Below are 27,490 nucleotides of genomic sequence, written 5' to 3'. Positions count from 1 at the left end.
TGACTTTATTATGTATTACTACTGGTTATAATATTGTGGTGTATTGCAGTTCAGTATATGGTTTGCGCAAGTGGTGTTACCATACCCCAGCAGACATCATTACTGTCAAACACTACTGTGTCTCTATTTCATGACTTTCAAATTTATTAAAAAGTGGAAAACTAGAGTGTAGTATGAGTGTTATGTAGGCTGTGTTACTGTTAACTGTGTTATGTGTTATAGTTTTAGTAAAGTGTTGGTATGTCATAAAAAAAAGCATAAGTATATTATATCATAAAACCACCACTGTCTGTGCACTTTTCCTCAGTCATATACTGGCTCTTAAAGATGGCACTCAGTCATCAGCACTTTAGCAACCTTTAATCTGACATTTTATTTCAAAATACTCTGACAAAGTCAATTAAGCTGTTAAGTTTCTAAAAAAAATCCAGGGTGACCGCCCTCGTGGTTTGAGACGCAGTAGGTGTCGATTAAAAATGCCCCCCAATGTCAAATATGCGAATACGTCCCTGTTCTACACACATGGGCAGGCGTTTTACTATTTTGGACAGCGCGACTTCCCGTAGAGGAGTGTAGTTTGTTGCTCAGAGAGCTAGATGTTTTGAAAGGAGCTCCTGTCTGGCGACAGGACAGTCTGTCTTTTAACTTCGGTTACAATGGTGTGAAAGAGGATAATGTGGACGCTGCCATCCTGACCCAAAGATGGATAGGCGTGGTAAGTGTATTTAATTAGTCACGGAAAGCAGACTGAGGCTAAACAGACGTGTTTGCTAATCATTAGCTAAAAACAGCTCGACTGTGTGCTCTGTGCTGATAAGTGCTGACTGACTGACTGCAGGTTATATTGTGGTAAGAACTGTCTAAACAATCTACTGTCTGCTCGCCGACTAAATTTATCAGTGTTTTATACCTATATTCGGCTAAACAAACTTCACCACTTGCTGTGTTTATTACTCATTAATGGAGCTAGTGTTAACCGGGTTAGTTGACTTTAGCTAAGACCTTAATTAAACTATCAATCAATTAGGATAAAAAACATATTCTTATCAAAGCCATTAATAAGCTTTTATTTAGTAGTTTAAAGGCGTATTCCATCTAAATTACAAAAAAGAAGCATGTTCTCGCTTCTTACCTTTGGTGGTGCTGAGCCAAGCCGAGGTTAAGGTTTTATTTGCGCAGCTGGTGGTGAGATATCCATCTCTGCTTCCTCCCCATTACAATGGAGGGTGAATTTAATTTCAGGTCATAACAGAATTGAAGTGTCACATTTAAATTTACCATCAAAACTACCCCTGGTGATCTGTGTAATCCACAGACCTCACTACTACTCTACTACAGTAGCTTCAGTAACAGTAAGTTATTGCTGCTGCCATCACTACTAAAGACCTGCGCCATTTTGTTGTTAGAAGGTGAATATGTTTGTTTACAGTGCAAAATCAAAAGTGTCTCACTCAGAGCCTGACTGATAACTCTGCCTTCTTTAGCCTAATGCAGATATATTGAGTATTGGTGTTACATTCTTAATATATTACATTGACATCATGACACTAGATGTTGTCTTAGATTTTGGTTATTGTAATATTGTAGGCCTAAGTCTTGGCTTTTCCTGGTTTTAGAGGCTGCATTACAGAAAAGTTATGTCATTGTCTGAATTTACCAGACTGTTCTAGCTGTTCTATTATTTGTATTTACCCACATAGTTATAATATTGTTTTTTGTTAATTACTAATAGTCAACCCTACAATATTATCACAATATCAAGGTATTTGGTCAAATATATTGTGACATTTGACTTTCTCCATAGTGCCCAGCCCTACTAATAAGTAACAGGAAATGCAAAACTGGTCCGCATTGCAGTTTGTTTGCCAGAGAGAAATAGTCTACACGTTTTAGCTCATAGTTGCCAGACCTATATTTGTCTGTGTGTCGCTCGCGAGGGGCAGGTAGCATGCAGTGGGTTTAAGGAACCTTTTTTGCTGAGAGCAGCTGACTGTCGCTGTTGAACATGACACTGATGAGAGCTTTGAGACTGAACCAAAAGAGTAAATTTTTAGACCGGGAAAATAATGAAAGACACTGAAAAACTTTGTAGAACAGAGGGAAACGTATAAATTGAGCAAAGATTGCCTTTGTATGAGCCAACCCTTTCACATTATACACAGTCATGTGACCCATTAAAAATATTCATTAGAGCAGTGTTAAACTTTTTACGTAGATATTGGCCTCAAAAGTCCAGTTCTGGTTTGGCTCTAGTCAGCGCACTTTACTACTGCTTCTGCTGCCACTTCTTGATCTGCTACTAGTACTTTTCTAGTTGCTAATGCTGCTATGAGAATGTAACAAGGTTGCAAAGGCCATGATTTAATAGTGCTGGGTGGGTACTGCAGGTGTCAGGCCACCAAACAATTGAGTGTACAGGCTGTCAGCCTTGGCACGGCCTGTAGATGAAGGTGCTATTTTCGGTTAAGGGTTGTTTTTTGCAGCCTCAGCTCAAATGACTGTCTTTTGTCTGTCTTGTCATTTGTAGGTCCTTGTTTCCCCTTTTTTGACATAGCAGAAAGTTTGCCCTGTGTAATATTGTGATTGAAGATGAAACTGAAAGCTTGGGCTTTCTCAGAGTAAATATCCACAGCTCAATGGACAGAGTTGGATTTATAAAGTCATATTTGTAGGGATGGAATATCCACTGTGGCCTCAGTTATTGTCTCCTCCAAATGTTGGTGGCCCTTTGAACAGAGTTTTTGATTGATTCCTGTGACAAAGGTCATTTGAAAGGGACACAATAATGACTTCTTGATGCTGGGAATTGCTGTGTGTGCTGAAACAGTGAAGTATGTGAATGGACTGGTTACTCCAAAACAGCTGAAATTCAGTACCACTTTAGAGATTCAGGAAATACTGGCCATGGTGTAGCTTTATTTTTATTAAGAGATATGTCTTTAACCAGGTTATTAGTCTTACACGCAGTAAACCACTCGGCACAACTAAAAACTGAAAGGCCAGTGTGGGGTTTGATTGCAGACCAGATACTTTTGTTTAGGCTACTTTTGGTAGAGATTGGCCTAGTTAGAACAAAGGAAGCATGTGATTTGGCAAAATAACTCAGTTGCAATTGCCTTGATAAGCTTTCCCATGATTGTGCCACAGTCATGTGCGTTCTGACAAAACAGATGACTCAACTCTTTGGTTTCTTGTGCTGTGTATGTTGATTTGTGTCCACACAGTACAACAACTAGGCCGCAGTACATATATGAGCATTCGTTCAGAGCCCTGTTTCAGAAAGCTGGTTTTGTCAAAACTGTGAGTAAGTAATGCATTTTTTTTTCAGTATCGTAGATAAGCAAATGTACACAATATGCTAACCGTCAACAGTTATATCACGGTATACCTTGAAACTGGTATATTGCTGCAACCTAACAACAAACATTATCTCTTATCAGGAGTGAACTATTTAGTTATAACAATAACTTGAAGTTTTACTAACGTTAATATTTATTTTGATGTATGGTGGTGGCCTTGATAAGACTGATATGTTGATGGAAAGTGAGAGTGAAACTAGTTTAACTCTCTTTAGCATACTACGCTTCACTGTCAAGTTGTCTGACTCGCCTATCAGGTCTTTGGTGTTATCATATTTCATGGTGTTACGCCCAGTCTAGGGGTGTCTGGGACACAACATGAAAGGCCCCCATCTTCCCCAAGTCCCAAGTAGCCACAATGAAAAAGACGTGTGGAACGATCAATAGTGCGAATTTATTTACGATATTTAAATAACAGATATAACTGAAATAGTAACTTCAGGGTGGACTAAGGCCAAAATAACAAACAAAAACAATCCTGCCCAGGGAGTAAGTAAATAACCTAACCAAACAATAAAAAAACAAATGACAAAAAGCTTACCTCTCTAACTAAATAAACAGGAGAAAAAGGATAAGTAACAAAACTGGCGGTCCACCCCTACGATTTAACAGTCTTTAACACAATAATGATTTACTGCAACAACAATATCTGTGGCTGGTTGGGAGAGGAGGAAGGTGACATCTGCCTGCTAGCTCGAAGCAACTGCCATCTTTGTCCTTTAAAAACCTGAACGCCCTTGGCAGCAGCCAATCAGGAACGAGCACCGATCAAATTCACCAATCCTCGCCGGGCTATGGCACACACCTATTTGCATACAGAAAACACAGAGAACACGCACAGAGAACACATGCAGCAAAACACACACAAACAAAATAAATTACGACAACAGTCGTAACAATGGGCAAACAATAATATTAAACTAACAACGTAAAGATATACTAGCACCCAAAGGCATCATTTTCGTTTCGATATTTGGGAGGGTACGTATGAAATGGGGGTTTTGGGGTCCTTTGCAAGAAAAGTTTGAGCATCAAACACTTAATTTCCTGTGATCTGGTGGATTTGGTGCTACTTATTCCTCCTGTTCGTTTCTCTCTTGAACTTTCTTATTGCTACTTTTATGTTTGAATGGCATGGCTGCTCACTGAATATGCAGATGTACTCAGCTTGTCAGTCCTGATAGATTTTGCACCTGAACCAGCTACTGTATTGCATCGTCTTGTCACATGATCAAATAGACTTTCATCAACATGACAAAATCATCAAAGACAATAAAAAGAATTATTCATTTAATTACATACATACATATGTGTGTGTGTGTGTGTGTGTGTGTGTGAGTGATTGTGCAGTGGGCCCTGGGTTCCTCCTGGTGTAGGACAGTGCCCAGTCTCATGTGGCCAGAGTGTGTAGGCAGTTCCTGGATGACAAAAGGCCTGTTTCCACTGAAGAAGTTCCTGGTACTATTTGGGGGGCAGGAACTACTACAGGAACGTCCTCTTGCTCGGCCCTCTCCACTGAGAGAGCGGAGTAGGAGGAAGGTTCCTGTAAAGTTATGGGCTCTGGATGTGATGTAATCATTGCGCGACCATTTACCGGGGCAACGTAGGGACGCCGTTAGCTGATAGCCCTTAGCGGTGTCTGTAATAACTCACTAAATGGCCCGTGAAAAAAAAAACTTTCCAGCGGATGTCTTAGTTACAACATGATTGAGTTAACTGGAGTAGTTTCATGTCGTATCCGACAACAGGAGGCTTTTAACAGATGACGTCCTGATGTTAGCTTTGCTGCTGCTGTTAGCTGTCCCTGTCAGTGGCAGCTACTGATGCTTTCTAAACATTGTGATTTCCCAAAACTGAATAAATACCACACATAGCAACACAAAACTGCTTTGCTAGCTCAATCATGTTGTAACTGAGATATCCGCTGGAAAGAATATTTTTTTCACAGGCCATTTAGTGAGGTTTTTTTTTACATGGCGGAGGAAGCTACGTATATGAACGAGCTAATCCTCGTCTGCTGAGTTTTAAAAATGCCGGCTCTTTTGTTGCTCTCTGTTGACATCACATCCCTCCTTGAGTATATCCAGTCAGCACCAAGTAATCCCCAAGCCCCAGCCGGAAGTCTTTCGGGGTCGTTCTGAGTACCCACCCCGAGGCAGGGACTAGTTTAGCCCCCGTAAAAGTTCCGGAACTCTGTCCTTCGGGGGTGGTTCCTGCGGTGGAGACACGCACCAACGGCCCTGGCCCCGTAAAATTACGTTATGTGTCAGTGCATCCAATGCCATCAAGTACCGCCACAGACTGTCCAGTAGCTCACTGATGCCCTGATCCAGGTCTGGGAGGAGATCCCCTGGGACACCATCCGCCGACATGCTCCATCGTTGTCGGGAGTGCATCCAGGCACCCAGGGGCCATACACACTACTGAGTCACATTATAAGTTGCCATGATAAAATTCATGCAGATTGGATCAGCCTGTTATTTTTTGTGTGATTTTGTTCTCAACAAATTATGCTATGTATATCAATCAGTGCATTGCACAAGTGTTCCCTTAATTTTTTTGAGCAGTGTTTATAGTTTATTCATTGTTTTTCTAGTTCATGTAGAATAAGCATATGCATTTGTTATGGTTTGCTACTGACTGTTTTACAAGAAAAGAAAGAAAATAAAGTAAAATCATGATGAAGGTGGGTTTGCATTTTTAGGGCATACAGCTTATACCAAATGGCACCATTTTTTTATTTAATATGATATCCTCTTTGAGGATACCTGTAGTTCTTAGGTTGTAATCTGAATCATTCAGGGGCCAGTGCAGCAGCGCTGCCTGCACTGACTGTATTTACGCCCCTGTCGCGGACGCAGCAAAGGTGTAGAAATACAGCTGTAGTCTGACTGTCAGCGCGTGCAGCTTCCATCACCCGTGGTGCCAACGGTGCGAAATAAACGCATTAAAGTTTCTCTCCGCTTTTCTTTGTTTATTAGATGTTGATTTTTGGTTTACTCGTCGTCTGAAATGGCGGTGGGCACTCGAGTGTCAAATTTGCATTCAAAGCCGGTTAAACAAGTAGTCAGGTATCCGACGATAGTGACACGCAGGTGAACTCAAAATGGAAACAAAAGGGGGTGGGATACAACAGCGGCGGCACTGAAAAATCCTCATGCTAGTCCACAGTCTCTAGTCCACTGTCTTTATCATATCGGGGAAATATTTATGTTAGACTTAGGGTCTTGTTACGGTCTCTTATTAACGGTAAGCTCAGCTTTTCCTCCACTGTGTTTTAGTCCGAACGACGAGTGTTAGTTTGGTATGTTCCAGACGTTAGCAAGCGGAAGCGAGATTATGGTTAAACAAACTACATACTTCACTCCACTTTATGGTATTTTTTATCTCCTCAGTTATGTTTACTGTTATGGACTTAACCATACGTTTACAGCAAGCGTGTGAAACTTTATGGGGTAGTTTGACTCTCCTCTGGAGCCATTTAAAGGTAATGTGTCCAGAGGAAACAGTCGGACTCAGGTGTGACCAAGGAGATCTCAGTCCCACTATCTCACATTCTCACATATTTTTCTAAAGTTTGGCAGTGTTTGTATTGTATCTTCTTTTTTCTACTTTTGGAACTTTATGCAGAGGGATTAATTGAACATAAAAAAAAATGCAGTGTTAACTTGCCTGGACTGTAAATGTCGTGCTGTAAAGTTTAAAGTGTGTCTAATAAGTCAGTCATGAAGCATGAGTTCACCAATAGCCCAATATAGACCACAATGTACAGGCAAAAACTTCCCATGCCACTCAGTTCATTCAAAAGATGGGATTTAAAGCAAGCCGACAAAAACATGATTGCATTATGCAGCCTGGACTGGACTGGCGCTTTGCACTGTGTGCTTTGTTAGTATTTACTTACAGGGTGTGTGTGGTGCTGCGCATGTTAGCATTGTAGCAGAGGAACTGTTGCATTAACAGTGTGTTTTCCTGTTCTGCAGGTAGTGTGGTGGAGCCGCAGAGCGGACTCCCCTCACCCTGTCCGCGAGACCCCCTCCTCAGCCCTGACTCACACATGGTAAGAGCCTCCACAGTATTTCTGCTAAACTGACAATGTGTGATAAATGATGTTTGCTTCAAAGAATTAGATGTGGACAATAGAATTGAAGACAAAAAAATGGGATAAAAACAGCAAATATGAAAGTAACACTCTATCTGGATAGTGCGCCTACAGATAGTTCATGGAGTATTGTTACATTACAACAGCTTATTAATTGATATTCAACAATTTAACAGTTTGGCTGTATTCTGTAGATGTTTATTAATAGATTATCTATAGATTACATGTGACAGTTCTTGGACATACCTACATATTTTCAGCATAATTTAGTTAAACTTGAGCTACTCATTCAACCCATGTGGCACAGGCTGAGTGAATAGCTCAAGCTCAACTAAATTATTCTGACAATGAGGAGTGAATTGTCTCACATACTCTATAGATAACATCTACAGAAATGAGTGAAACAGATGAATGGTTGAATCTCAGTTTAAGTACTTGAAATCTTACAGATACTCTATGAACTATTTGTAGGTGGACTATTCAAATAAAGTGTTACCAATATAAGTAAAGGTGCAGTCTTTGTTGACAGATGGACAGGTGAAGCAGTAGTAGTAGTGTGCTTCGCTTGCTTCGTGCAGTGTGAAAACTTAGGATGACATCTGTTTCCCATAGGTGTGTACCTTAGACATGTGCATGGGTCTCTATACCCATGCTGTATTTACAGATACAGAGGAATCAGCACTTTTGAATATCCCCTGTCACATTTGGTTCAGGTATCACTGTTGAAAGCCAGTGTCACAATCTGGCTTTTGACTGAAGCTTTTATCATGTAATATGGTTGCTGATAAGCTAACCAGCGGTATGGAAATTAACCTGTGTTTGAATCTCAGTGGACTGTCTGACTCCTTTGCCCCACCAGGATGCTCAGGGGTATAAGTGGGTGCGCTGGCGGGTGTGGCTGTGTCGTCTGGCTGCAGTGTTGTCCTTGGGTCTCCTCCTGATTGTGTTTCACTGGCGCCCGCGGCTTGCTGTCCTTGCCCGCTGCTGCTCTTGCCCTCTGGCTTTGGCAGATATTCTGCTAATAAGAGTGAGAAAATAAATTATTTCCTACCCATATTTGAAACCCACTTGGAACCTGGCATTATTACTGAAACTGGATTTCTCGTGGCATTTTAAGAACTGCAACTGACCTGCATGTCAAATTGTCCCACATTATCCTTTTATTTTCTTTAATTAAACCTACGGCCAAAGGAACAGGGTGTATGATTTAGGATGACTTAATGTGGTCTAGCGATGAGGATTATTATAACAAATGGACCAGGTGATCTAAGATAGTAAAAACACCAAACAAAGCAGTTTCACATTACAAATCAGTGTTTCTCTGACACGGTTTGGCATGTCAGAGATGGGCAGTAAGCTCAGCACCTGCGAATGTGTGCTCACCTTTTTTCCTGAAAAGTTAAGATCCAGACTTTCAGGAGGTTTTTAAAGGAAGCCAGAGTATCCACATACTGTAGGTCTCTTCCTCTCCAAAACAACCGCACCAGATGATTTAATTAGGTAAAAACACTGAATAAAGCAGTTTCATGTGAAAAGAATGTCCTGTTTTTTTAAGCTGTTCATGTTGAAGGGGCTTCTAAACTACTATAGCCGACATGAAAATGTGAATGGCCCTATCTAGAGCCAGTGTTTGGTTTGTCAGTTTTGGACTAATGCAGAAACATGATGGTGCAACATGCCAATCTCAGTAGATAAGGACCTGCTCATTTTAAGGTGACAAAAACAAAAAAAATCTTATTTTCAGGTGAGTTATACACTTAAGAAAACATACTTATTGTAATATTTCCATTTCTGCCAATATATGCCTCTAAATCCAACACACTGGACCTTTGAATGTTAGTTTGAATGGTTGATGTCCAAAATGCTCTTACAGAGTCTTTTCCACACTGGCAAGAAATACATCTTTGACAAGTACATAGCTTGGCACAAACATCTTAGGGACTACCAGCTTCAGTTCAAAATATTGGCCTTCAGAAATATCAGATTGTAGTACTTCTTTAATTTCCTTTACCGGTTTCTGAGGACGATGTTTCTGGCAGTATTCTGTGTTTGTTCTGATTTACTGCATACCTTGGTTGGTTAGGTGCCTAGTTTTCAGCTTGCAGAGATATATCTGTGTCATTCTTCCTGCAGGACAGTTTTGGCCAGCAGCATGTGGTGGAGATCCTCACAGAGGAGATTGAGGACGGCAGGTCAGCTACATTTCTGTCCTCTGACATCATCACCTTTAGCCTTTAAGCACTATGCACATATCAGAGAAAACTGTGAAATAGACAAAAGGAAAACTGTATGTCGGCTCTACTTACTTGGTTTGTCCCTTTCAGTTTGGAGATGTCGGTCGAGCTGGAGGACAATGAATGGAGAGATACAGTTCAGCTGCACAAAGAGGAGGTAAGGAAGAAGTAAATGTTTGGCAGAATAATGTGTGGAGTGATTCCAAGACTAAAAGTGACCTTTTATTGTGTTACAGAAAACATTGCTGCGCTACTACCTGTTTGAAGGACTGCGCTACATCTGGCTGAGCAAGAAAGGAGCTTACTGTCGTGTCAGGTACTGAAACAGGAGAACCAGGAAGTACTGATCAGCTAGATCCATTTTTCCCTTTTTATTAACAACAATATTAAAACCTTCTATGTTCGTCTGTAGTGTCCTCAATGAGGACTGGACCTGCAAGGACCTGTATGGCTTCCAAATGGGCTTGAGTCACCAGGAGCAGAGCTTGAGGTAGGAAAGGATGAATGGATGGAGAAGTAAACTGATTCTTTAATCTCAGAGGGCACTGCTGAGTCATTCATGACATGAATTCTTTCAGGAGACGCATGTATGGGCCCAACCTTATTGATGTGCCTGTGAAGCCTTACGGGAAACTGCTGTTTGAGGAGGTGAGGTGGACAATATGTCTTTTGCTCTGCCTCAGATTAATTATATTTGTATGATGGTTAACATTCCAAACTGTCATTAAAAAAATAATCTTGAAGTAATACTTAAAATCTAAGTGAAGTTTCAAATTGAACCCTCTCCTTCCCTTTCTCTCTCTCTGTATCTATATTTTTAGGTCCTCAACCCCTTCTATGTGTTCCAAGTGTTCAGCATCATCCTGTGGACCATCGACAATTATTATTATTATGCCACATGTATATTTATTATCTCCATTTTCTCCATCTGTATCTCACTGTACGAGATCCGCAAGGTGAGCCTGTAGTGGAATAAATAAATGTGATTATGATCTGTTATATTTTTAGTTTTGGATATAAATGTAAATAATATTATTTAAACCTTGTCTCACCTTACTCCACAGCAAAGCGTCACTCTTCACAACATGGCCCGGTTAGTCACAAATGTGACAATACGAAGAAGCTCAGGAGGTGAGTCTTTGTGTGTGGCTGGAGGCATTATGTTTACGGGTTGTCCGTCCATTCCATTCTTGTGAACACCATATCTCAGGAATGCCTCGAGGGAATTTATTCAAATTTGGCACAAATGTCCACTTGGACTCAGTGATGAACTGATTAGAATTTGTTGTTCAAAGGTCAAGTTCAAGGATTGGTGAAGAGGTTTAGGGTTTTGATTCATAACCAGGGTTATATGTAATGATATAAATATAAATCTAAGGGTGTCAGAAAGAGTAAATGTGGTTTTGTTCACCGATACTGTACCCAGGTGTTGTTTGAGATTAATAGTTGCCATGTATTCTCTATGAATAGGTGCATCTCTTAAAGCCCCAATGTTTCACTTCCCTTGACTCACACCTGAACATCAAAAGTAGATCGTCTAAAGTAAAAGTTTTGTCAGTCAACTGTAGAGTTACCTCTGGAATTTTATATCTATCTATTATGTCTCTACATTACATCTACTCTTTGTCCTCCATAGGGGCATTGGGGTTGACATGGTTACAACAGGCTTCGTCAAAGTACACCGTGGAGTTTTGACTAATAGTAGCTCTATGGAACAATATTTGTACAAGTGGGTCCGCACTTAAAAAAAGAAAAGAAGAAGAAGAAGAAAAAAAAACTGCTTGCAATTAAACCTAGATGTAAATGATGCAGAAAGCTTTGAAAAAAAGCTTTTCAAATGTTTTCTGAGGAAGATTACATATTCAGCATCTTTATCTTTAATTTTATCAACAAGTTTATTTGACTGGGACCACATATGTATGTATGTAACCTTTATTTAAACTTGTGAGTACACTGAGGCAAGCCTCATTTACAGTGTTGACGAGCAAGTATACAAACAAACATAACTGATGTTAGTTTATTTGCCTGTTCCTCTGCACTCTTTCCATAAGTGTAGATAACGAGATCATCAGCATGCATTTGTGCATCTACTTCTTAACATACAGAGGGGAGATCCTTGATGTAAAGACTAAAGAGTAAGAGCCAAGAATTAATCCCTGCGGGACACCTATCATGTCTGGCTTCTGTCTAATAACTGCTAAATTACTACTGCTAAACTACTTATAACTAGAAAAATTAAAGTCAGAAAGTTTGCGGAGTAAAACATTATGGTTGACAGCGTCAAATGCTTTGTGGAGATTTAGAAAGACTGCACCCACAATACTTTCTTTGTTTGACTTGAACTTGATGGTGTCTAAGAGGTAGAAGCAAGTCGTCTCTGTTGGGTGATTTGCTCTGAAGCCAGACTGCATGTCTCCGGCTTCAGGAATACATACAACGTGTTGCATGTGTACACTGAATGTAAACCGAACTGCGTTTCCCAAAAACCTAAGGCGGTGTCACAGTTCCTCCCTTGAGGCAAAAACCAACTGAGCTTTTTGTGTGTTCCACCAACAGCTTAGTAACAACATTCAGCAGTCATAAAAAGAAAACTCAAAAAATGTTCAACACTGTGAGCAGAGTTGAGAATGTTTTGAGCCTTATATGGTATGTCTTGTAAAAATTGAAATTGAAATTTTGAATGAATGGAGGAAAGAAAAGAAATCTGCGGCTTTTGTGTCAGAATGTGAAAGTCCACAAGTCTCCTCTAACCCTCTTTGTTAATGTGAGTAACAGTAAGGAAGTAACAGAGGTAGTAGTTTTGTTTAATTGGACCAAGTGAAGTCATTCTGCATTAAACCCAGAACTCTCTACAAGGACATTCATCCCTAGTTGTGTGTTTTCTCAGTGGAGGAGTGTGTGAGCTCGGTGGAGCTGGTCCCTGGCGACTGTCTAATTATCCCTCAGGAAGGTCTGCTGCTGCCCTGTGATGCTGCCGTGCTGGCTGGGGAGTGTCTGGTCAACGAGAGCATGCTCACAGGTAATCAACAAACATCTTAACAACACCCCCAGGCAGAGTGTAACTGTTTCTCGTGTTTTATGCAGGATCTAATCTAAAAAGCTCTTTAAAGCTGGGTTCAAGTCACATTTCACAACCCTGAAGCTGATGAGAGTCACAAATTGGCCATCAAAAAGTGATTTTCAAGTTGACTACACACTGGTGCTAGTTCATCAAAGGAATGTGACCTTGATGTATGTGAGGGTTCAAGCCTTTGATTTCTTTGCCTCTCAGTTAAGGTGTTACATGGGTTACAGTCACTTTAGATTGACATATTTTTTACATCTTCAGGAATAACTGTTTGGATTTGGCAAACCACTCAACGTTTTACAAAAACTGGTAATAAATGAAAGAAAGTAAAAGTGGTAAAAAAGGCCTTTGCAAAAACGGAAGTGAAACCAAATTGTGATCCAGTGTAATTACCCAGCCCAGATATAAAAATACTCAACCTCCCACTTTTTAGTTTCATCTTGTTCTAGAGTGAAAGTTTAATTGGTATGAACCCTAAATGTTCCCTATATCCAATTTAGCATAAGGACAAAAGCATTTTCAAATGGCAGCCATTAAGTACGTGGTGCCAACTCTTTTAATGGTCTGTGCCTGCAGCTTGTTTTAAATCTTCCAGTGAGAAGTCACTGTACTAACCTGTTCTCATCATTCCTGTGTCCAGGTGAAAGTGTCCCAGTACTGAAAACCCCACTGCCGGCCGGTGAGGGGAGGTACAGCTCAGAGACTCAGCGTAGACACACCATTTTCTGTGGTACCCAGCTCATTCAGGCCAAAGGTGGTGGGCCGCGAGGCAGCGGTGCTGTTGCTGTGGTCACAAGCACTGGTGAGTAGAGACACTTATGATCTGAGTCTGTGACATTTTAGTGAGATGTCAGTCAACAGTTAAAGATTACCTGTGGAGTTATGGAGTTATCACCTCATCTCACATCGTCTTACCTCACCTCACCTCACCTTACTCTGACTCCTGCTTATGTGTCATTCTCAGGGTTTTTCACAGCCAAAGGTAACCTGGTCAGCTCCATTTTGTATCCTCAGCCAACAGACTTCCGCTTTTACCAAGATTCTGCCAGATTTCTGCTCATCCTGGGTTCTATTGGTAAGCGCTTTAACAGCAACCTGCCTCACTTCAAGAGTATATGAAGAAGATAATGTTATCTGTACAGCTGAGTTACTCTGATTATGTATTTCAAGTGTTTTTGACCTATAATTGTTGCCTGATATCAGACAGAATTGTCAACTCGCTACGTCATCCTTTTCCATCTTCAGTCTGACGCTATCCACTCTAACTGATTTCTGTGGGGGTGGAGATTTGATTTCCCTAACTAGTCACTAGATACCAATGTATCCACCTGGATTGAACATCAATGTAGTATTACAGTGATGCACAGCCATGTCAACATACTTGTTTTGCAGAGGTTTTAAAAGTGGAGTGAAGCACAACCAGTTGCAATGTCGGGCGATATTGAGAAGACATGTCGATCTATAGTGCTCTCCAGGGTTGTCTTTACTCCTCATTGGTTGCAGTGCAATGCTTGACAACAGTTTGACAACATTATAGTCCTGCCTGTGGCACTGATTGGCTAATCAAGTCATTGGTTCATTTTTTATTCTAACTAAGAAACTGCTTTTTCTTGTCATGATGCCAGATAAATCAGTCAAGTTGAACTCAGTAGAGTGGAGGGATTCAAAGGTCTGGACTCAGGCAACAACAATTGAACATTAATCAACTTTTTTCTTATGTTGTCCTTTTTGCTTCAGCTTTAATCTCCACTATTTACAGCTTTGTGGTCCTCTTCAGATCCAATGTAAGTGCAAGCCACAATGCAAGGACCAAATATTTTTTGGCCTGTTTTCTTTTGACATGCCAATAATGAAGAAAGTGACATCACTGACTTGTGTCTTAATATGTGTCCAGGCAACCTGGCTGGAGTTAGTGATTAGGAGCCTGGATGCTGTGACCATTGCAGTGCCCCCTGCCCTTCCTGCTGCCATCACTGCTGGCACTATTTACGCTCAGCGCAGGCTGAAGAGCCAGGGCGTCTTCTGCATCAGTCCACCGCGCATCAACATCTGTGCCAAGGTCTCACTCTTCTGCTTTGACAAGGTGAGGGGGGAAGTTTACTGTGTATGTGGAAAACCGCCGGGGCTACTTGACAGGTTGAAGTTGTCTTTCATCAGAGTACTTTTGTTTCTTCAGACCGGAACTCTTACAGAGGATGGTCTGGATATGTGGGGAGTGATGGAGGGGGGACCAGCTGGTTTTTCCGAGCTGGTCCAAGAGCCCAGACTCCTGCCCCCAGGACCCATGCTAACAGGCCTGGCTTGCTGTCACACTGTGACGCTGCTGCAAGGACAGCATCTCGGAGACCCTCTGGAGCTCAAGATGCTCGAGTCCACTGGTTGGGTATGACAGTATAAAGCTTGATTATTTACTTCAAAAGGTATTTGACCAGAAGTGGGTATTGTTTGAAAATGTTGAATAACTGTATCGATAAAACGCCACAGTTTTTGATACTTAACTAACTGAACTATGATATTCTAAAATTGAAAAAAAAAAAAATAGATTTGCATCAGCGACTGAGTATCTGATAAAGGAATAAGTAAAAAAGACTATGAATCTAACCAGGCATTTGCTGCCGGTTTTTCGGCACCTTTTTGGTTTTCAGTCCTCGATGCTACAACACCTTTTGTTCAGTTCAACAACAGCAATAATGCTGGATATCATGCCACATGCTTGACCCACAAGTAGACTTTAGAGAATTTGTGAATACATGGCAATATTGACAGCTTATTTGAAATATTCTGTTGGTATCAGGTGCACAAAAAATTGTAAAACATGTTATTTGTTTTGGTCATTATCACCTGTCAATATGAAAAGATACCGTAAATTCTGTTATTGAAAAACATCATTGCACTTCTGGGACTTTGCATGAAACGCCTTTTGTTTTTCATATCTCAGGTGATCAAATCTCGTACTCATAACGTGTCATCTTACTGTGATCTTCTGTATAACATGTTGATCTAAATCAGTATCTTTACACCGTATTTGATTTTCCAGACACTCCAGGAGCCAGAGGAAGATGGAAAGGTGCTGGGTGCAGAGTTTGGAGGCCACAGAGTTTTGGCCGTTTTGAGACCTCCTACTCATGTAAGTAGTCTATATCATCACTCTCATGTTAGTCTCGCTCACCAGACCTTTCTCAAGAAAAGAAAGGTCTGGCTGTGCCGACTCTCACTTTGAGATTGGAGAAAAAAAACGCCCCGGCTGCTTGTACTTCTTTCAACCAATCACAATCGTTCTGGGCGGTGCCACAGCAACGGTGCGCTTGCAAAAATATTGCCGGGGGGAAACAGGTTTTGGTGTAACACGCCCACAAAAATATCACCTACAGGACGTGAACCATGGCAGAAAAATGGCTACATCCCCGCAAGATCAAACACCGCAAAAGGTAGTGAAGGACGTGTTAAACGGTTGAAAACTGCTGCACGACCGGAGGTGGTAGGGCGGGACTTCAGCGGGTGGCTCGTTCCACCCAATGAGAGGCTGATCTCTGCAGCAAACTTCCGCCCACTCAGACTACTCTCATGTTGACTCATCAGAAAATGTCTGTTAAGCCAAAGCCACTGTCACCGGACAAGGTAACATAGTGGTGATAGAGCCTGTGGCCCACTTATGAAAGTATTGTGATATGAATGTATCAGCAGTAATAAGAAGTGGGTGTTAAGGGTGATACTGGCAGAAAAAATGTCATATTACTGCTAATGCAAACTTAAGATTCACATTAAAAGCATCTAACTGGCAAAACACAGGTTGACTTTAATTATGAAAAGGTCACAGGAAATGCGGTGTGTTTTTCAATGAGCTTAGCACTGAGGGCTCATGTTTATCAAAAATGTGTTTACAAAACAAGACAGTGGTCATTTTTGGCATTTGTTGGCAGTTGATCAGTTTGAGTTTCTGCAGGGAGTAATGAAACAGTCAGTAGCAGCCACAGTAAGCTGTTAAATAAAGAGCCACAGGTGACAGACTACACACCAACTTAGCAAGGTAACCAACTCTTTTCACTGCACCCTGCTGTCCGCAGACTCACATTTATGTGCAGCAGAAAATCAGATCATGATTACTCTGCTGTGGTTTTCTTCATTAAAACCACAGTAGATTGCTTTGCTGTTACCACTAATAACTACTTGTGTTGTCACATCAACCAGGACTGAAATCTTTGAGATTTCCACTGTAACGTCAAATCCCCTCAACCACTGTACAACTTTTGTAAAGGTATCAGTCGTCTCTTTCTCTCTCTTTATGCCTCAACACTGGCAACAGCCATGGCTAGAGGCATTATGTTTTTTGGGTTGTCTGTCTGTACATCCTTCCTATTCTAATGAACGAGATAATCCCAAGAACTTGTAAAGGAAAATTCTTCAAATTTGGTGCAAATGTTCACATGGACTCACCAATGAACAGACTAGATTTTGGTGGTTTAAGGACAGGGTCACAGTAATTCAAATGCTAGTAATGACAAAAATTTCTTACAAATGTCTAAGGATGTAATGATGATGTGATGACATGTAATATCCAAAAGATCAAAGGTCAACTTTACAGTAACATCATAACGTTCAGCAAAAACACTTTTCTGACCATTATTCAACGTCAAAACTCAAGAACAGAAGGGGCGACATTTGGTTGGAGACTGAATTGGTGACACTAATTGTGGATGCCCATCTTGAAGCTGAATTAATGAATTAATTCTAATTCTAGATGAAGAAAAGTTGGTATATCAACAATTAAGTAATGTAACCTCTGCAGCGTAATCTGCTCTTTATGTATTTATTTTTTAGTGTCTCTTCTGTGTCTTTATCTGTCTAAAGTTCCAATTATGCACAACTGATATTCTTCTCTTTTATTTTGCTGTCAGTCATCAAGCGAGGCGGTGGCCATTGTTCAGAGGTTTCCCTTCTCCTCAGCCCTGCAGAGGATGAGCGTGGTGACAGTGGCCCACGGCGGAAGCTCAGCTTTTGCTTTCATCAAAGGATCCCCAGAAATGGTCGCTAGCCTCTGCCGAGCAGACACTGGTCAGTAACTTCATATTAATAATGGTTAGAATAATATTCCTTTAATGTGTGAATCCACCCGGTGAGCTGTAGTGCAGTGTTTTTAGGGGTTTGGAATGAAATTAATTTTGCATTGTGTCTACTGTCTACTCCTTAACATTACATTTATATAAAAGGGGATGCTTTATGTACACAGTGCCGGCACAGTTCTCCAACAAACTACGCAAGTTCTCCAGTGATGGCCTCAGAGTTCTTGCACTTGCCTATAAACCTGTAGACGGAAACACTGACTTTAGGACCATTGAACGGTGAGAACCCAGTCTGTGTTTCTGGCTTCTCTGTTGCTCCACAGCTCCATACAGACATTTGCCTACACCTACATGGATCTATACAGACTGATTTTCTTATACCAGAAGCATGTTGTAAAACCGGTTATGCTAAAATACAGCTGTTTGTCCTTCCACAGAGGGGAGGTAGAGAAAGACATGCAGTTCCTGGGCTTGCTGATGATGAGGAATCTGGTGAAGCCAGAGAGCGCCCAGGTTATTAACGTCCTGAGACTGGCACACCTTCGCAGCGTCATGGTCACTGGTGAGAGATATTTTGCACTTCCTTTTTATTATTAAGTCGCAGACATCAACTTCAATACTATTAACGTCATGTCAAATTTTGTTTTGTCCTTCTTCTCGTAGGGGACAACATTTTAACAGCAGTCAATGTAGCAAAAAGCTGTGGGATGGTAGGAAGTGATGAGAAGGTGATATTCGTCACTGCAACCCCCCATACTGCCCACTCCATGCCCACCCTGAAATTCACCATGGAAGAGAGAGGGGCCTCTGCCGCCCAAAGCTCTGCAGAGGTCATCACTCAGGTTGGTCCTGCTCACAACACACACACTGCGGTACACTGCTCCTCAGTCTGTTTACCGTTTCTACCATGGTAGCTACTTGGGGCAGGCTACATAATAAATCAGGGCTAAATTCTCATGTAATCGTGTGATCACATGGCAGTTTTAGTGTTACTGTTTTTGAGCCTTTTTTTAACTCATTGTCATGGAAAATGAACCTAAAATTATCTCTCATACAGCTTGAGCTGTGTTTCAAGAAGCTAATCCTAACTAAGTATTGATACATGCAAGATTTTACTAACTGATTATTTAGTTAGGAATAGGCTCATAGTGAGCACAGTCATGACCTGCATTTCTAAACATGGATGAATAGTGGCTGCTGTTACTGATGCTTTCCTTTTCTCCTCTCAGGGCCTGTACCAGGGTGGTTTTTTCTATCACTTGGCTATAAATGGCAAGTCCTTTGCTGCCCTCTGTGATCACTTCCCTGAGCATCTGCCAAAGGTAATGTATGCTAAATCATCCCATTAGAAATATCCTGACAATGACCGTGCTAATCTGCCAATAAAATGGCACATGCATACAATAACAAGGGGAGAAGTGACAGGAATGGTGATTTGATTAAAATATAATTTGGCTGTAACTGAGACATTCAGCTAACAGGCCGTATTTCAAGCACAGTTTTTCTTTGAATAACAAAGATGATGATTGTAGGAAGTCAAATCAAGGTGTGATGAGGTTGTTAACTTTTCTTGACATGCTGTCATTGCAGATATTGTTGCGAGCCACAATATTTGCACGAATGGCTCCTGACCAGAAAACCCAGCTGGTGAAGGAGCTGCAGAAGCTGAAGTGAGTTCAGACACAAAAGGGGGAAAGATGGGAAACACACAGGAAGAACAGAAAGAAAATAAAACAGAGTGGGAATATATTAAGAGCAACAGATAGAGTATTTGGGAAATATAACCCTCATTAACCTGCAGTCCCAACAACTTCTTAAGATATGGTTACATACACTGATGGAAAGCTCGGGTAGGCAGTTTAATTTTAGCATCATTGGACAAAAATAATAAGCTTTGAGCATTTTGTAATTCAAGAGAGTAATTCAAGAACACTAGACTTCTGAGTCTCTGCTTGGCTCTGTTCTCAGGCTTTAGAAAATATTGCCAGTGACGGAAGACTGTGGCCAATCACGGGTCATCAATAGTGAGAGCAGCTGTCAGTCATGTCAATCACTGCTTGTGAACTGCGGTCAAACTGTCAAACTAGCCAGCGCTGATCAAATATAAATCAAAATGCTGTTACTGTATTGCCTATTTCTCATCTCAGTGTCTTCAGAAACTCATTTTAGTGTACTGTTTAGCTGTGAGGTTAAGCTAAAAATGAATGAAATCTTGATTTATGTTTGATCAGTGCTGCCTAGTTTGACAGTTTGACCACAGTTCACAAGCAGTTATTGACATAACTGACAACTGCTTTAGAAACTCCTCGGCTCTGATTGTCTTTGTGATTCTCTCAATGCTATGACTGATTTTCATGGATTATCTGCCTCATATTCTACTGTCAGGAAATAGTGACAGTTAGAAACACAAAAATTGTTGTGTCCTATTTGTTGAAAAGGTTACCAACTATAGCTTCAAAGGGACATTTTACCCCAATGTCACAAATACATATTTTTCCTCTTACATGTAGTGCTATTTATCAATCTAGCTTCTTTTGGCTTGAGTTGCCAAAATGCCAAATGTTGGAGATATCGGCCGTAGAGAGATGTTGGGAAGAGGAGGAGCTAAATATGATCATTGGCAATAATTCATAATTATTAATATTAATTATGGTTTATTAACATATTTGATTAATTAATTAATAATTAATTAATTATTGCATAAGCATAATAATCAAATTAGCTTACAGCGGGGCACCACCGGGAAAACCGGACCAATGATCAGATGTAAATTCAGTCTCAAGAGTGTTCACTTAGGAAGCTAATTCTAGGGAGATATCAGCAACTATAAGATGAACAGGGAGGAGTGGAGCTCAGGCACTGACTTTGTCAACCAGCTTCATCACAGTATACAATGAAAAACCAAAGCAACCTCTCTTTGCAGTATAACAGGGTTTATTCACACTGATGACATTAATTTACAACCAACATTAACAAATCAACCGAATCAACCAGCAAGCATCAAGAAGGGTGTGTGTGTGTGTGTGTGTGTGTGTGTGTGTGTGTGTGTGTGTGTGTGTGTGAGATGGTGTGGAAGAAAGTGGGTGAGTGAGCGAGAATGTGTGAGTGTGTGTGGTGTGTGTGTGTCTAAGCGAGTGGGTGTGTGAGAGAGAGAGAGGCGTGTGAGCGTAGCAAGATGGCGGCTGTGACGCTGCAAGCTACGTCACGCAATGGCGGCTCGCCAAGAAAGCACGCGACTCAAAAAGGAGGGGAGCCGGTAGAGAGGGAAGTTCAAATTGCTTGGCTCCAAGTGTAGGTTAGTGGAAGAGAGGAAGAGAGAAAGGGAAGCACTCAGAAGTGTGGTCACGCAGGCGGTATTGAGATGCAGTAACCCGTCTGTGTTACGCAGAGACGCGCTCGGCTCAGCTGGTGAGCGGCGTGAATCTGGACATTGAACCAACACAGCCGAAGTACTGATCGATCCCGCGTGCGGGGCGACACAATAGCGGTCCGACGAGGTCGGATCATTACGTATTACAAGCAGACACAAACGGGCAGAAGAATAACAGACAGCAGCAACACAGGCAATATTTTTACAATATCAGTGCAGCCAAAATCGGACGCGGCGGTCCATATCAACAAGCCCTTACAAACTTAAAAAGAAAACACACACTAACTAATATCTGCCCAGAGCTAAAGCCTCTTACTGTTGCAGAAGGTGGAGTGATGTGTCGGTCGTTCCTCGCGCGTCCTTTGTTACGGCAGAGGTAAAGTGGTTAGCAGCTCACAGCGGCTAATGGGTCCTCGGCGAGGGGGCAAGTCTCTGGCGAGGCAAGTTAATTCCGGCTCGTAGCGGGGAATCACTCGGGGAAAGAAGGGGGTCCTTGTCCTTCTTCTTGAAGCAGGCAGTCCTTGTTATCTACCAAACTTCGCATCTGCAGGCATCCGGGTGAGAGGGTCAGTCCGTGGTCTCGTACCGGGCTACTCTGTGTTCCTCAGCGCACAGAGTGAGGGAGAGGAGAGGAGATCAGCTCGACCAGCGAGGGAAATCCGTAGGCCTAAAACGCGTCTAACTGTGCACAGTAATAACTCTTTCTAAAGCGTTCACCACGTGGGACGAGTTGCTAAGCTTTAGGAACAGTTGTGGGTACTTCTATTGGCTATGAGGATCACAGCCAGAAGCGTTTCCCTCAGGTACGCTTTGTGATGATATACCCCGGCGTGACGTCATCGGTGCGGGGTTGGCCATGGCGGATTTCACCCAATGGGAGCTGTGTATTTCAAGGGACCTCTGCTGGTCAGCTGGGGTGCTGTGTTGGGGGTTGAATCAGCTGATTCACACGGAGAAAGGGGGTTGACTGATTCCTTTGTTCTTTTGGGCGCCAACATGTGGTCTCAGGCTTTGATTGTTACATGTAGGCCCAAAAGTTTATGGATAAAGTGTAGGCCTTTGTTAGAAATCCTTGTACGGCACAACAGAGACGTATGTCCTCTCTTTAATAAAATGTAACTAAATGACACACGCTTGTGGTGCTCAAAGCTCCAAAAAGAGAAAAGAATATAGATATTTGTAAAACTCAACAGCAATGTCTCTTTCAGAAATTATGACCCAGTAACTCAAGATAATTCTTTGTTGGGAGCAGTTTTATGTGGCAACTATTTTCTTTCTACTGAAGTACACGTTTTTATATCTCATGCTGTCACGAGCACAAGCTTTTTGTCCATGAGTAGATGCACACCTCCATCTGTGTGGTGATACAGAAATAGTTCCTGTGTGAAACTGCTCACAACAAGGTCTGTGGATTATCTTAAGTAACCAGGTCATGATTTCTGGAAAGAGACATTGCTGTTGAGTTTTTCAAATATATCTTTTGCCGCTTTGAACACCGCAAGCCCCGTGCCAATTAGTTCCATTATATTGGAGAGAAGGTAGGCATCCCTACGGCAAATATCTCCAACATTCAGCAACTCTCATCAAAACAATCTACAATGATAAACAGCACTACAGGTAAAAGAAAAAAATATGAATTTGTGGTATTGGGGTGACTTGTCCTTTTAAAGCCCCCAAAGATACAGTTGGCACTGTGAATAATAGTGTTATGTTTACAAAAGCAACAAAAAGGAGCCTTAAAAAATGATATTTCTGGAGAAAAATCCAGTGTTTTCTCAGCCTTTTCTGTGTAGTTTTTTTTTTTTTTTTTTGAAAATGACATCTAGTGGTTGATAGCGGAACTGCATCTTAGAGCACATCCACGCTGGTTTCACCACTCTGCTGCAGGGTTTTCACCATTTGGTTAAATCTAGGCTTCGTAGGAAAAGCCTATGAAGGACTGTGAGATACTGACACTTAATACCAGTGTATCATGTATGTGTGGAATCCACATCATGTGTTGCAACAGATAAGGGCCTCCCATAGCTGCATGATGAACAAAACTGGCTACCTGCCTTTGAATAAGACTCTCTTCTATTACCGCAGCTACCGAGTGGGCATGTGTGGGGACGGGGCCAATGACTGCGGAGCCCTGAGAGCTGCTGATGTTGGGGTTTCCCTGTCTGAAGCTGAGGCTTCAGTCGCATCACCGTTCACTTCCAAAACTAACAACATCAGCTGTGTGCCACTGCTAATCAGGTGAGCAAGTAGGAAAAGAGGGGAAGTATGAAAGACGTCTTTGAAAAACAACCAAACCATTAACGTTTGTGCTACAGTATCTGCAGTGGAAGAAACAATAACACATTTTTTCTTCCTTGTTCGTGCAGAGAGGGCCGATGTTCCCTGGTCACCTCCTTCAGTCTCTTTAGATACATGGCCCTGTACAGCCTCATTCAGTTGTGCACTGTCCTCATCCTCCTCACAGTGAGTAGATATTTATACAATTTAAAATGTTTATTGTAGGATAAATATAACAAGGCTGTATCATGACAAGGATGACTTCCTGCCTCGGTCAGTTGCAGACAACAGCAGAATGACTTCAGTCAACATTAACAGTTTTTCTACATTAATGGAAACAATGTTGTTCCTGTGGTAGTGCACATGTTCAAAAGACTCTGAGACTGTCACACATTCAAAATGCAATAAAGTACAAGTAGAAAACACAAACATGCTGTAAAAGCGGGGTGTGTGATAACTAACATTTCAAATAATGAACATTTTCAAGGCCTTGATTTTGTGTGTTTGTGCAGTTTAAGGCACACAATTGACTTCACATGTTGATCTTCTCATGAGATTAACACAAGAAAAATTCTGTGCATGATTACGACCTAAATCGCATTCAGTACACTGCCTAAATAAATGTTGCATCAGTTCTCTCATGACTGCAGTTTCCTCCCTTGCCTTTATTGCTTACAGAACTTGCAATGAAATGTAACACATTGATGTCTGTGTCCAGATGAGCACGAGCTTGGGTGACCTGCAGTTCCTGTACTTTGACCTTATCTTGGTGACTTTATTGGCCATCGTGATGGGGAAAGGAGGCCCCAGTAAGGAGCTGTACCCCTCCAGACCTTCAGCCAGCCTGCTGACCCTGCCTGTCGTAGGCAGCCTCTTCATCCACACCTGCATGATTGTTCTGGGCCAGCTTGCTGCACTCTTCATCACCACCTCACAGGAGTGGTCAGTAAAAAAACACACAGCTGCAAATAGCTTTTATTTCAATTCAGAATATCCTGAAGAAACATTTGTTTCTACTTTCACTGAACAAAACCCAATATCAGATTTAGAAAAGGAACAGCATCCCATCTACACTTGAAGCACTTTGATCCATCGTAAAACTTCATTCCCTATATTGTTATTTTAGGTACGTTCCACTCAATTCAACAGTGCACGGCACAGAAAATCTGCCCAACATGGAGGACACCAGCGTGTTTGCCTTGTCAGGCTACCAGTACATCATCATGGCTGTGGTGCTCACCAAGGGCTACCCATACAAAAAACCTCTCTACTACAATGGTGAGTCATCAGAAATGTCAAAGGATGATGATTTGGGGTCTAAAGGTGATGCACACGGACCCACACTGACAAACTGGTTGGCTATTCATCCTTGTCAGCTTCATTTGAGTCTTACCCCGACCATACTGACTTGATCCTGTGCAGTTTGTCACTAGAGTTGTTTTCACATTCCTCTTCTGAAGGGAGCAATATCTGTGCACTTCCCTAAAATCTGACATTCAAACATACGCCTGGCAAGCCAGATTAGGTACATCACCAATACAAAGTCAACTGCTGTCTTATAGGGGAAACACAAATCAATGGGGTAACAGATTTTGACTGAGCAACTGCAAAGAAACCTGAAACCTCCAGTGCAGAGCGGACTTGTCAGTACAGAGAGCAGCGTTAGCATTATCATAATGAAAGTTTTGACAACAAACATGGTAGTGTGTGCAGAGTGTGGAGCTTCCTTTCATTATCTACCAAAAACTTCATTGTAGCAGATTTTATTGTTTGTTGCACAACAATTAACACTGTCAGCCACTGCTGCTCAGCCTACAAGCAAATAAAAGATGCTAACTACTCTTATTATTCTGATATGCCTGCTAGTCGCTGACTTTGACCCTCAACAGACTCAAACATGTATGGCTAAATCTCTCCAAAGTTTCCTCCAATGCCATCACTATCCATCTGTTCTTTCTCTGGTCACACTAGCGCTAGACTTGCACAGCCAGACAAACATATCTCCACACTGTGTTTAGGGCTGTACCAGCACTGCAGAAAACGGAGAGCGAAAGCAAAACCTGCTGCAAGCAGTGGAGGTGGGCAGCTGAGAACAGATTCAGAATTTCTCAATGAGGGAGAAAGAGAAGATTTGCGTCTGGCTCCTTTTCAGAGTTTTTGTGTGTGAAAACCATGAAAAACAAAATATTATTCATAGCAGAGTATTTTTATGTTCTTTAGAACATGTCTTTAATATTACAAGTGAAATATATTGAAATTTTAGGACCATGAACTCAGAAGTGTTTCTTTTTTTCCTCTTCTCTTTCCAGTGATGTTCCTTTGTCTGCTGTTTGTCCTCTTTGGCCTGATGACTTGGCTGGTGTTGTATCCTGGGCCTGTCATTGGTGGAGTACTTCAGCTGTACAACTTCTCTGATATGGATTTCAAGTTGCTGCTCATTGCTGTTGCTGCTCTCAACTTCCTCATCTGTTTTGTTGTGGAGGTGAGCGATGATATGAAAATTCAATATTCCCACTTTGGGCCATTGTTAATTTACATTTACATGAAAAATAGCTGTCTCAATCATTAGCTGTAACACCATGGATATAACAGATATTGTCTGGAGTGTAAGTTTAATGTTAAGCATCATGGAGAATACCAATATCAGTCTTTGAAGACCCCTTACAGGATGGGAAATTGCTTTAAAAAGTCTAATGTTCTCCGTCATGAAGAAGAAAGTGCTCAGCACTCTCAGGTTTTTTTTAGTCATAAATCTGTAATAAACATTGTGTTGTGGTTAGGGGCCTATTCGAACTGATTGTTTAGAGCGTATAGGAGCTTAGAACATTATGACCGAGGCATATGTTGGCCATTCTCATACTTAATTATGTCTCGTAAGTTCTTTCAGCAACTTTTGAGTTGATACCATTTTTACAGAAATCAGGTGCTAAATTTAAGCATTTTTGACCACTTGAAAATTGCTAAAAATGTTCAAAAATTCCTTTCAAAATACCACATTAAGACACAAAGACCTTGAGGAACACCATAGAAAAATTCCATGCTGCAATGCATCAGAAGCTTTGGACTTTTTTTCGAGATTTCTGGAAGAACAACATGAGCGCTTCTGTTCTGGAAGCTGTTGAGAAAGTGTCTGCTCTCTGCATCAGATCAATCATATTCAGAAAAAAATCTATCTAGAAAGACTGTAATCTCAACTTTAAATGCAAAATGCATATTTTGCTCTGGCTCACTTTCACAGCTTAGTGACACCTGTACGTTTCCTGCTTTGAAAAGTCAAAATGTCTAATCTAAAGGAGTCATTTTGTCCGTTTTCATCATTAAAAGATAAACGCCCCAAATGGACAGTCTCTTTATCGTGGTATATGCTTAAAAGACCTCCCTAACTGTACTGTTTTTTTGTCCCAGGTGCTGATAGACTTGGGTATCCTGAACTGTCTTCGTTTGCTGTGGAGGAAGCGTCAGTCCAAGAAACAATATAAACGTCTGAACCTCCTTCTGTCTGAATCCCCATCATGGCCGCCCATCAATCAAACCCTGTACCCCACAGATCACACAGTCATCCAATTTAGCTAGCATCTGCTTGCCCCTCTGTTGGACACTGTCAGTCACCTGAGCCAAAAATACTGTGGATGTCTGAGCTGTTTATGTATGTGTTAATAAAAACTATTTTTATGCAAACTTAAGTTTGGGTGTTTTAAAGATGTTTGTATTTTCAGTGTGAATTAATAGTGTGGTCCTGGGGGTGTTAGAGAAGCATATTGTATTGGTTGGTTGCATATTTTAGCCGGTTAGTTTAGCCAGATTACAAACTACTTACTCTTACATCTGACCATACATACAGCTTAGGTTTGGATTTATCCAGGTTTTCAGATTTCCACCTCCTTTCCAATACACCAGAGGTGAATGGAGTTTCATTTGCAATGCTCAAGGCTTTGAAGAATAACATTTAAAATCTTCAACAGCAACACGTCTTTCCAGTTATATTGTAGTTGGCACTTGTTACTCTGAATTATCCACAGCT

General features: G+C 41.4%; 1 protein-coding gene across 2 annotated transcripts; it reads left to right on the top strand.

The window, feature by feature from the left end:
• The first annotated feature begins 570 nt into the window (after window positions 1–570).
• atp13a2 (ATPase cation transporting 13A2) lies at window positions 571–27,152 on the top strand. Of its 2 annotated transcripts, XM_049580461.1 has the most exons (29): window positions 571–715; window positions 7,343–7,419; window positions 8,321–8,488; window positions 9,595–9,653; window positions 9,786–9,852; window positions 9,932–10,011; window positions 10,108–10,185; window positions 10,274–10,343; window positions 10,517–10,651; window positions 10,760–10,826; window positions 12,583–12,714; window positions 13,403–13,564; window positions 13,727–13,837; window positions 14,500–14,546; window positions 14,657–14,845; window positions 14,939–15,145; window positions 15,800–15,889; window positions 17,658–17,814; window positions 17,990–18,101; window positions 18,260–18,384; window positions 18,486–18,664; window positions 19,052–19,144; window positions 19,413–19,492; window positions 23,278–23,430; window positions 23,559–23,655; window positions 24,188–24,411; window positions 24,596–24,747; window positions 25,779–25,951; window positions 26,875–27,152. In XM_049580461.1, exons 1-29 carry the CDS (start codon window positions 703–705, stop codon window positions 27,040–27,042), a joined length of 3,465 nt encoding a protein of 1,154 aa, XP_049436418.1. In that variant the 5' UTR covers window positions 571–702; the 3' UTR covers window positions 27,043–27,152. The 2 variants fall into 2 exon arrangements, with proteins under 2 accessions (XP_049436418.1, XP_049436420.1); XM_049580463.1 differs by lacking the exon at window positions 8,321–8,488.
• The last annotated feature ends 338 nt before the right edge of the window (window positions 27,153–27,490 follow it).

This window comes from Epinephelus fuscoguttatus, linkage group LG7, assembly GCF_011397635.1.
Source record: "Epinephelus fuscoguttatus linkage group LG7, E.fuscoguttatus.final_Chr_v1".
NCBI classification, from domain to species: Eukaryota; Metazoa; Chordata; class Actinopteri; order Perciformes; family Serranidae; genus Epinephelus; species Epinephelus fuscoguttatus.
This window is presented reverse-complemented; position numbering and strand designations above follow the sequence as displayed.

What these genes read in the sequence shown, in the direction of transcription:
- atp13a2 (XM_049580461.1), top strand. An exon ending in GACTTTAGGACCATTGAACG is followed by an intron (nt 18,102 to 18,259) that starts GTGAGAACCCAG and finishes GTCCTTCCACAG; the next exon opens with AGGGGAGGTAGAGAAAGACA. An exon ending in TCCCTGAGCATCTGCCAAAG is followed by an intron (nt 19,145 to 19,412) that starts GTAATGTATGCT and finishes CTGTCATTGCAG; the next exon opens with ATATTGTTGCGAGCCACAAT.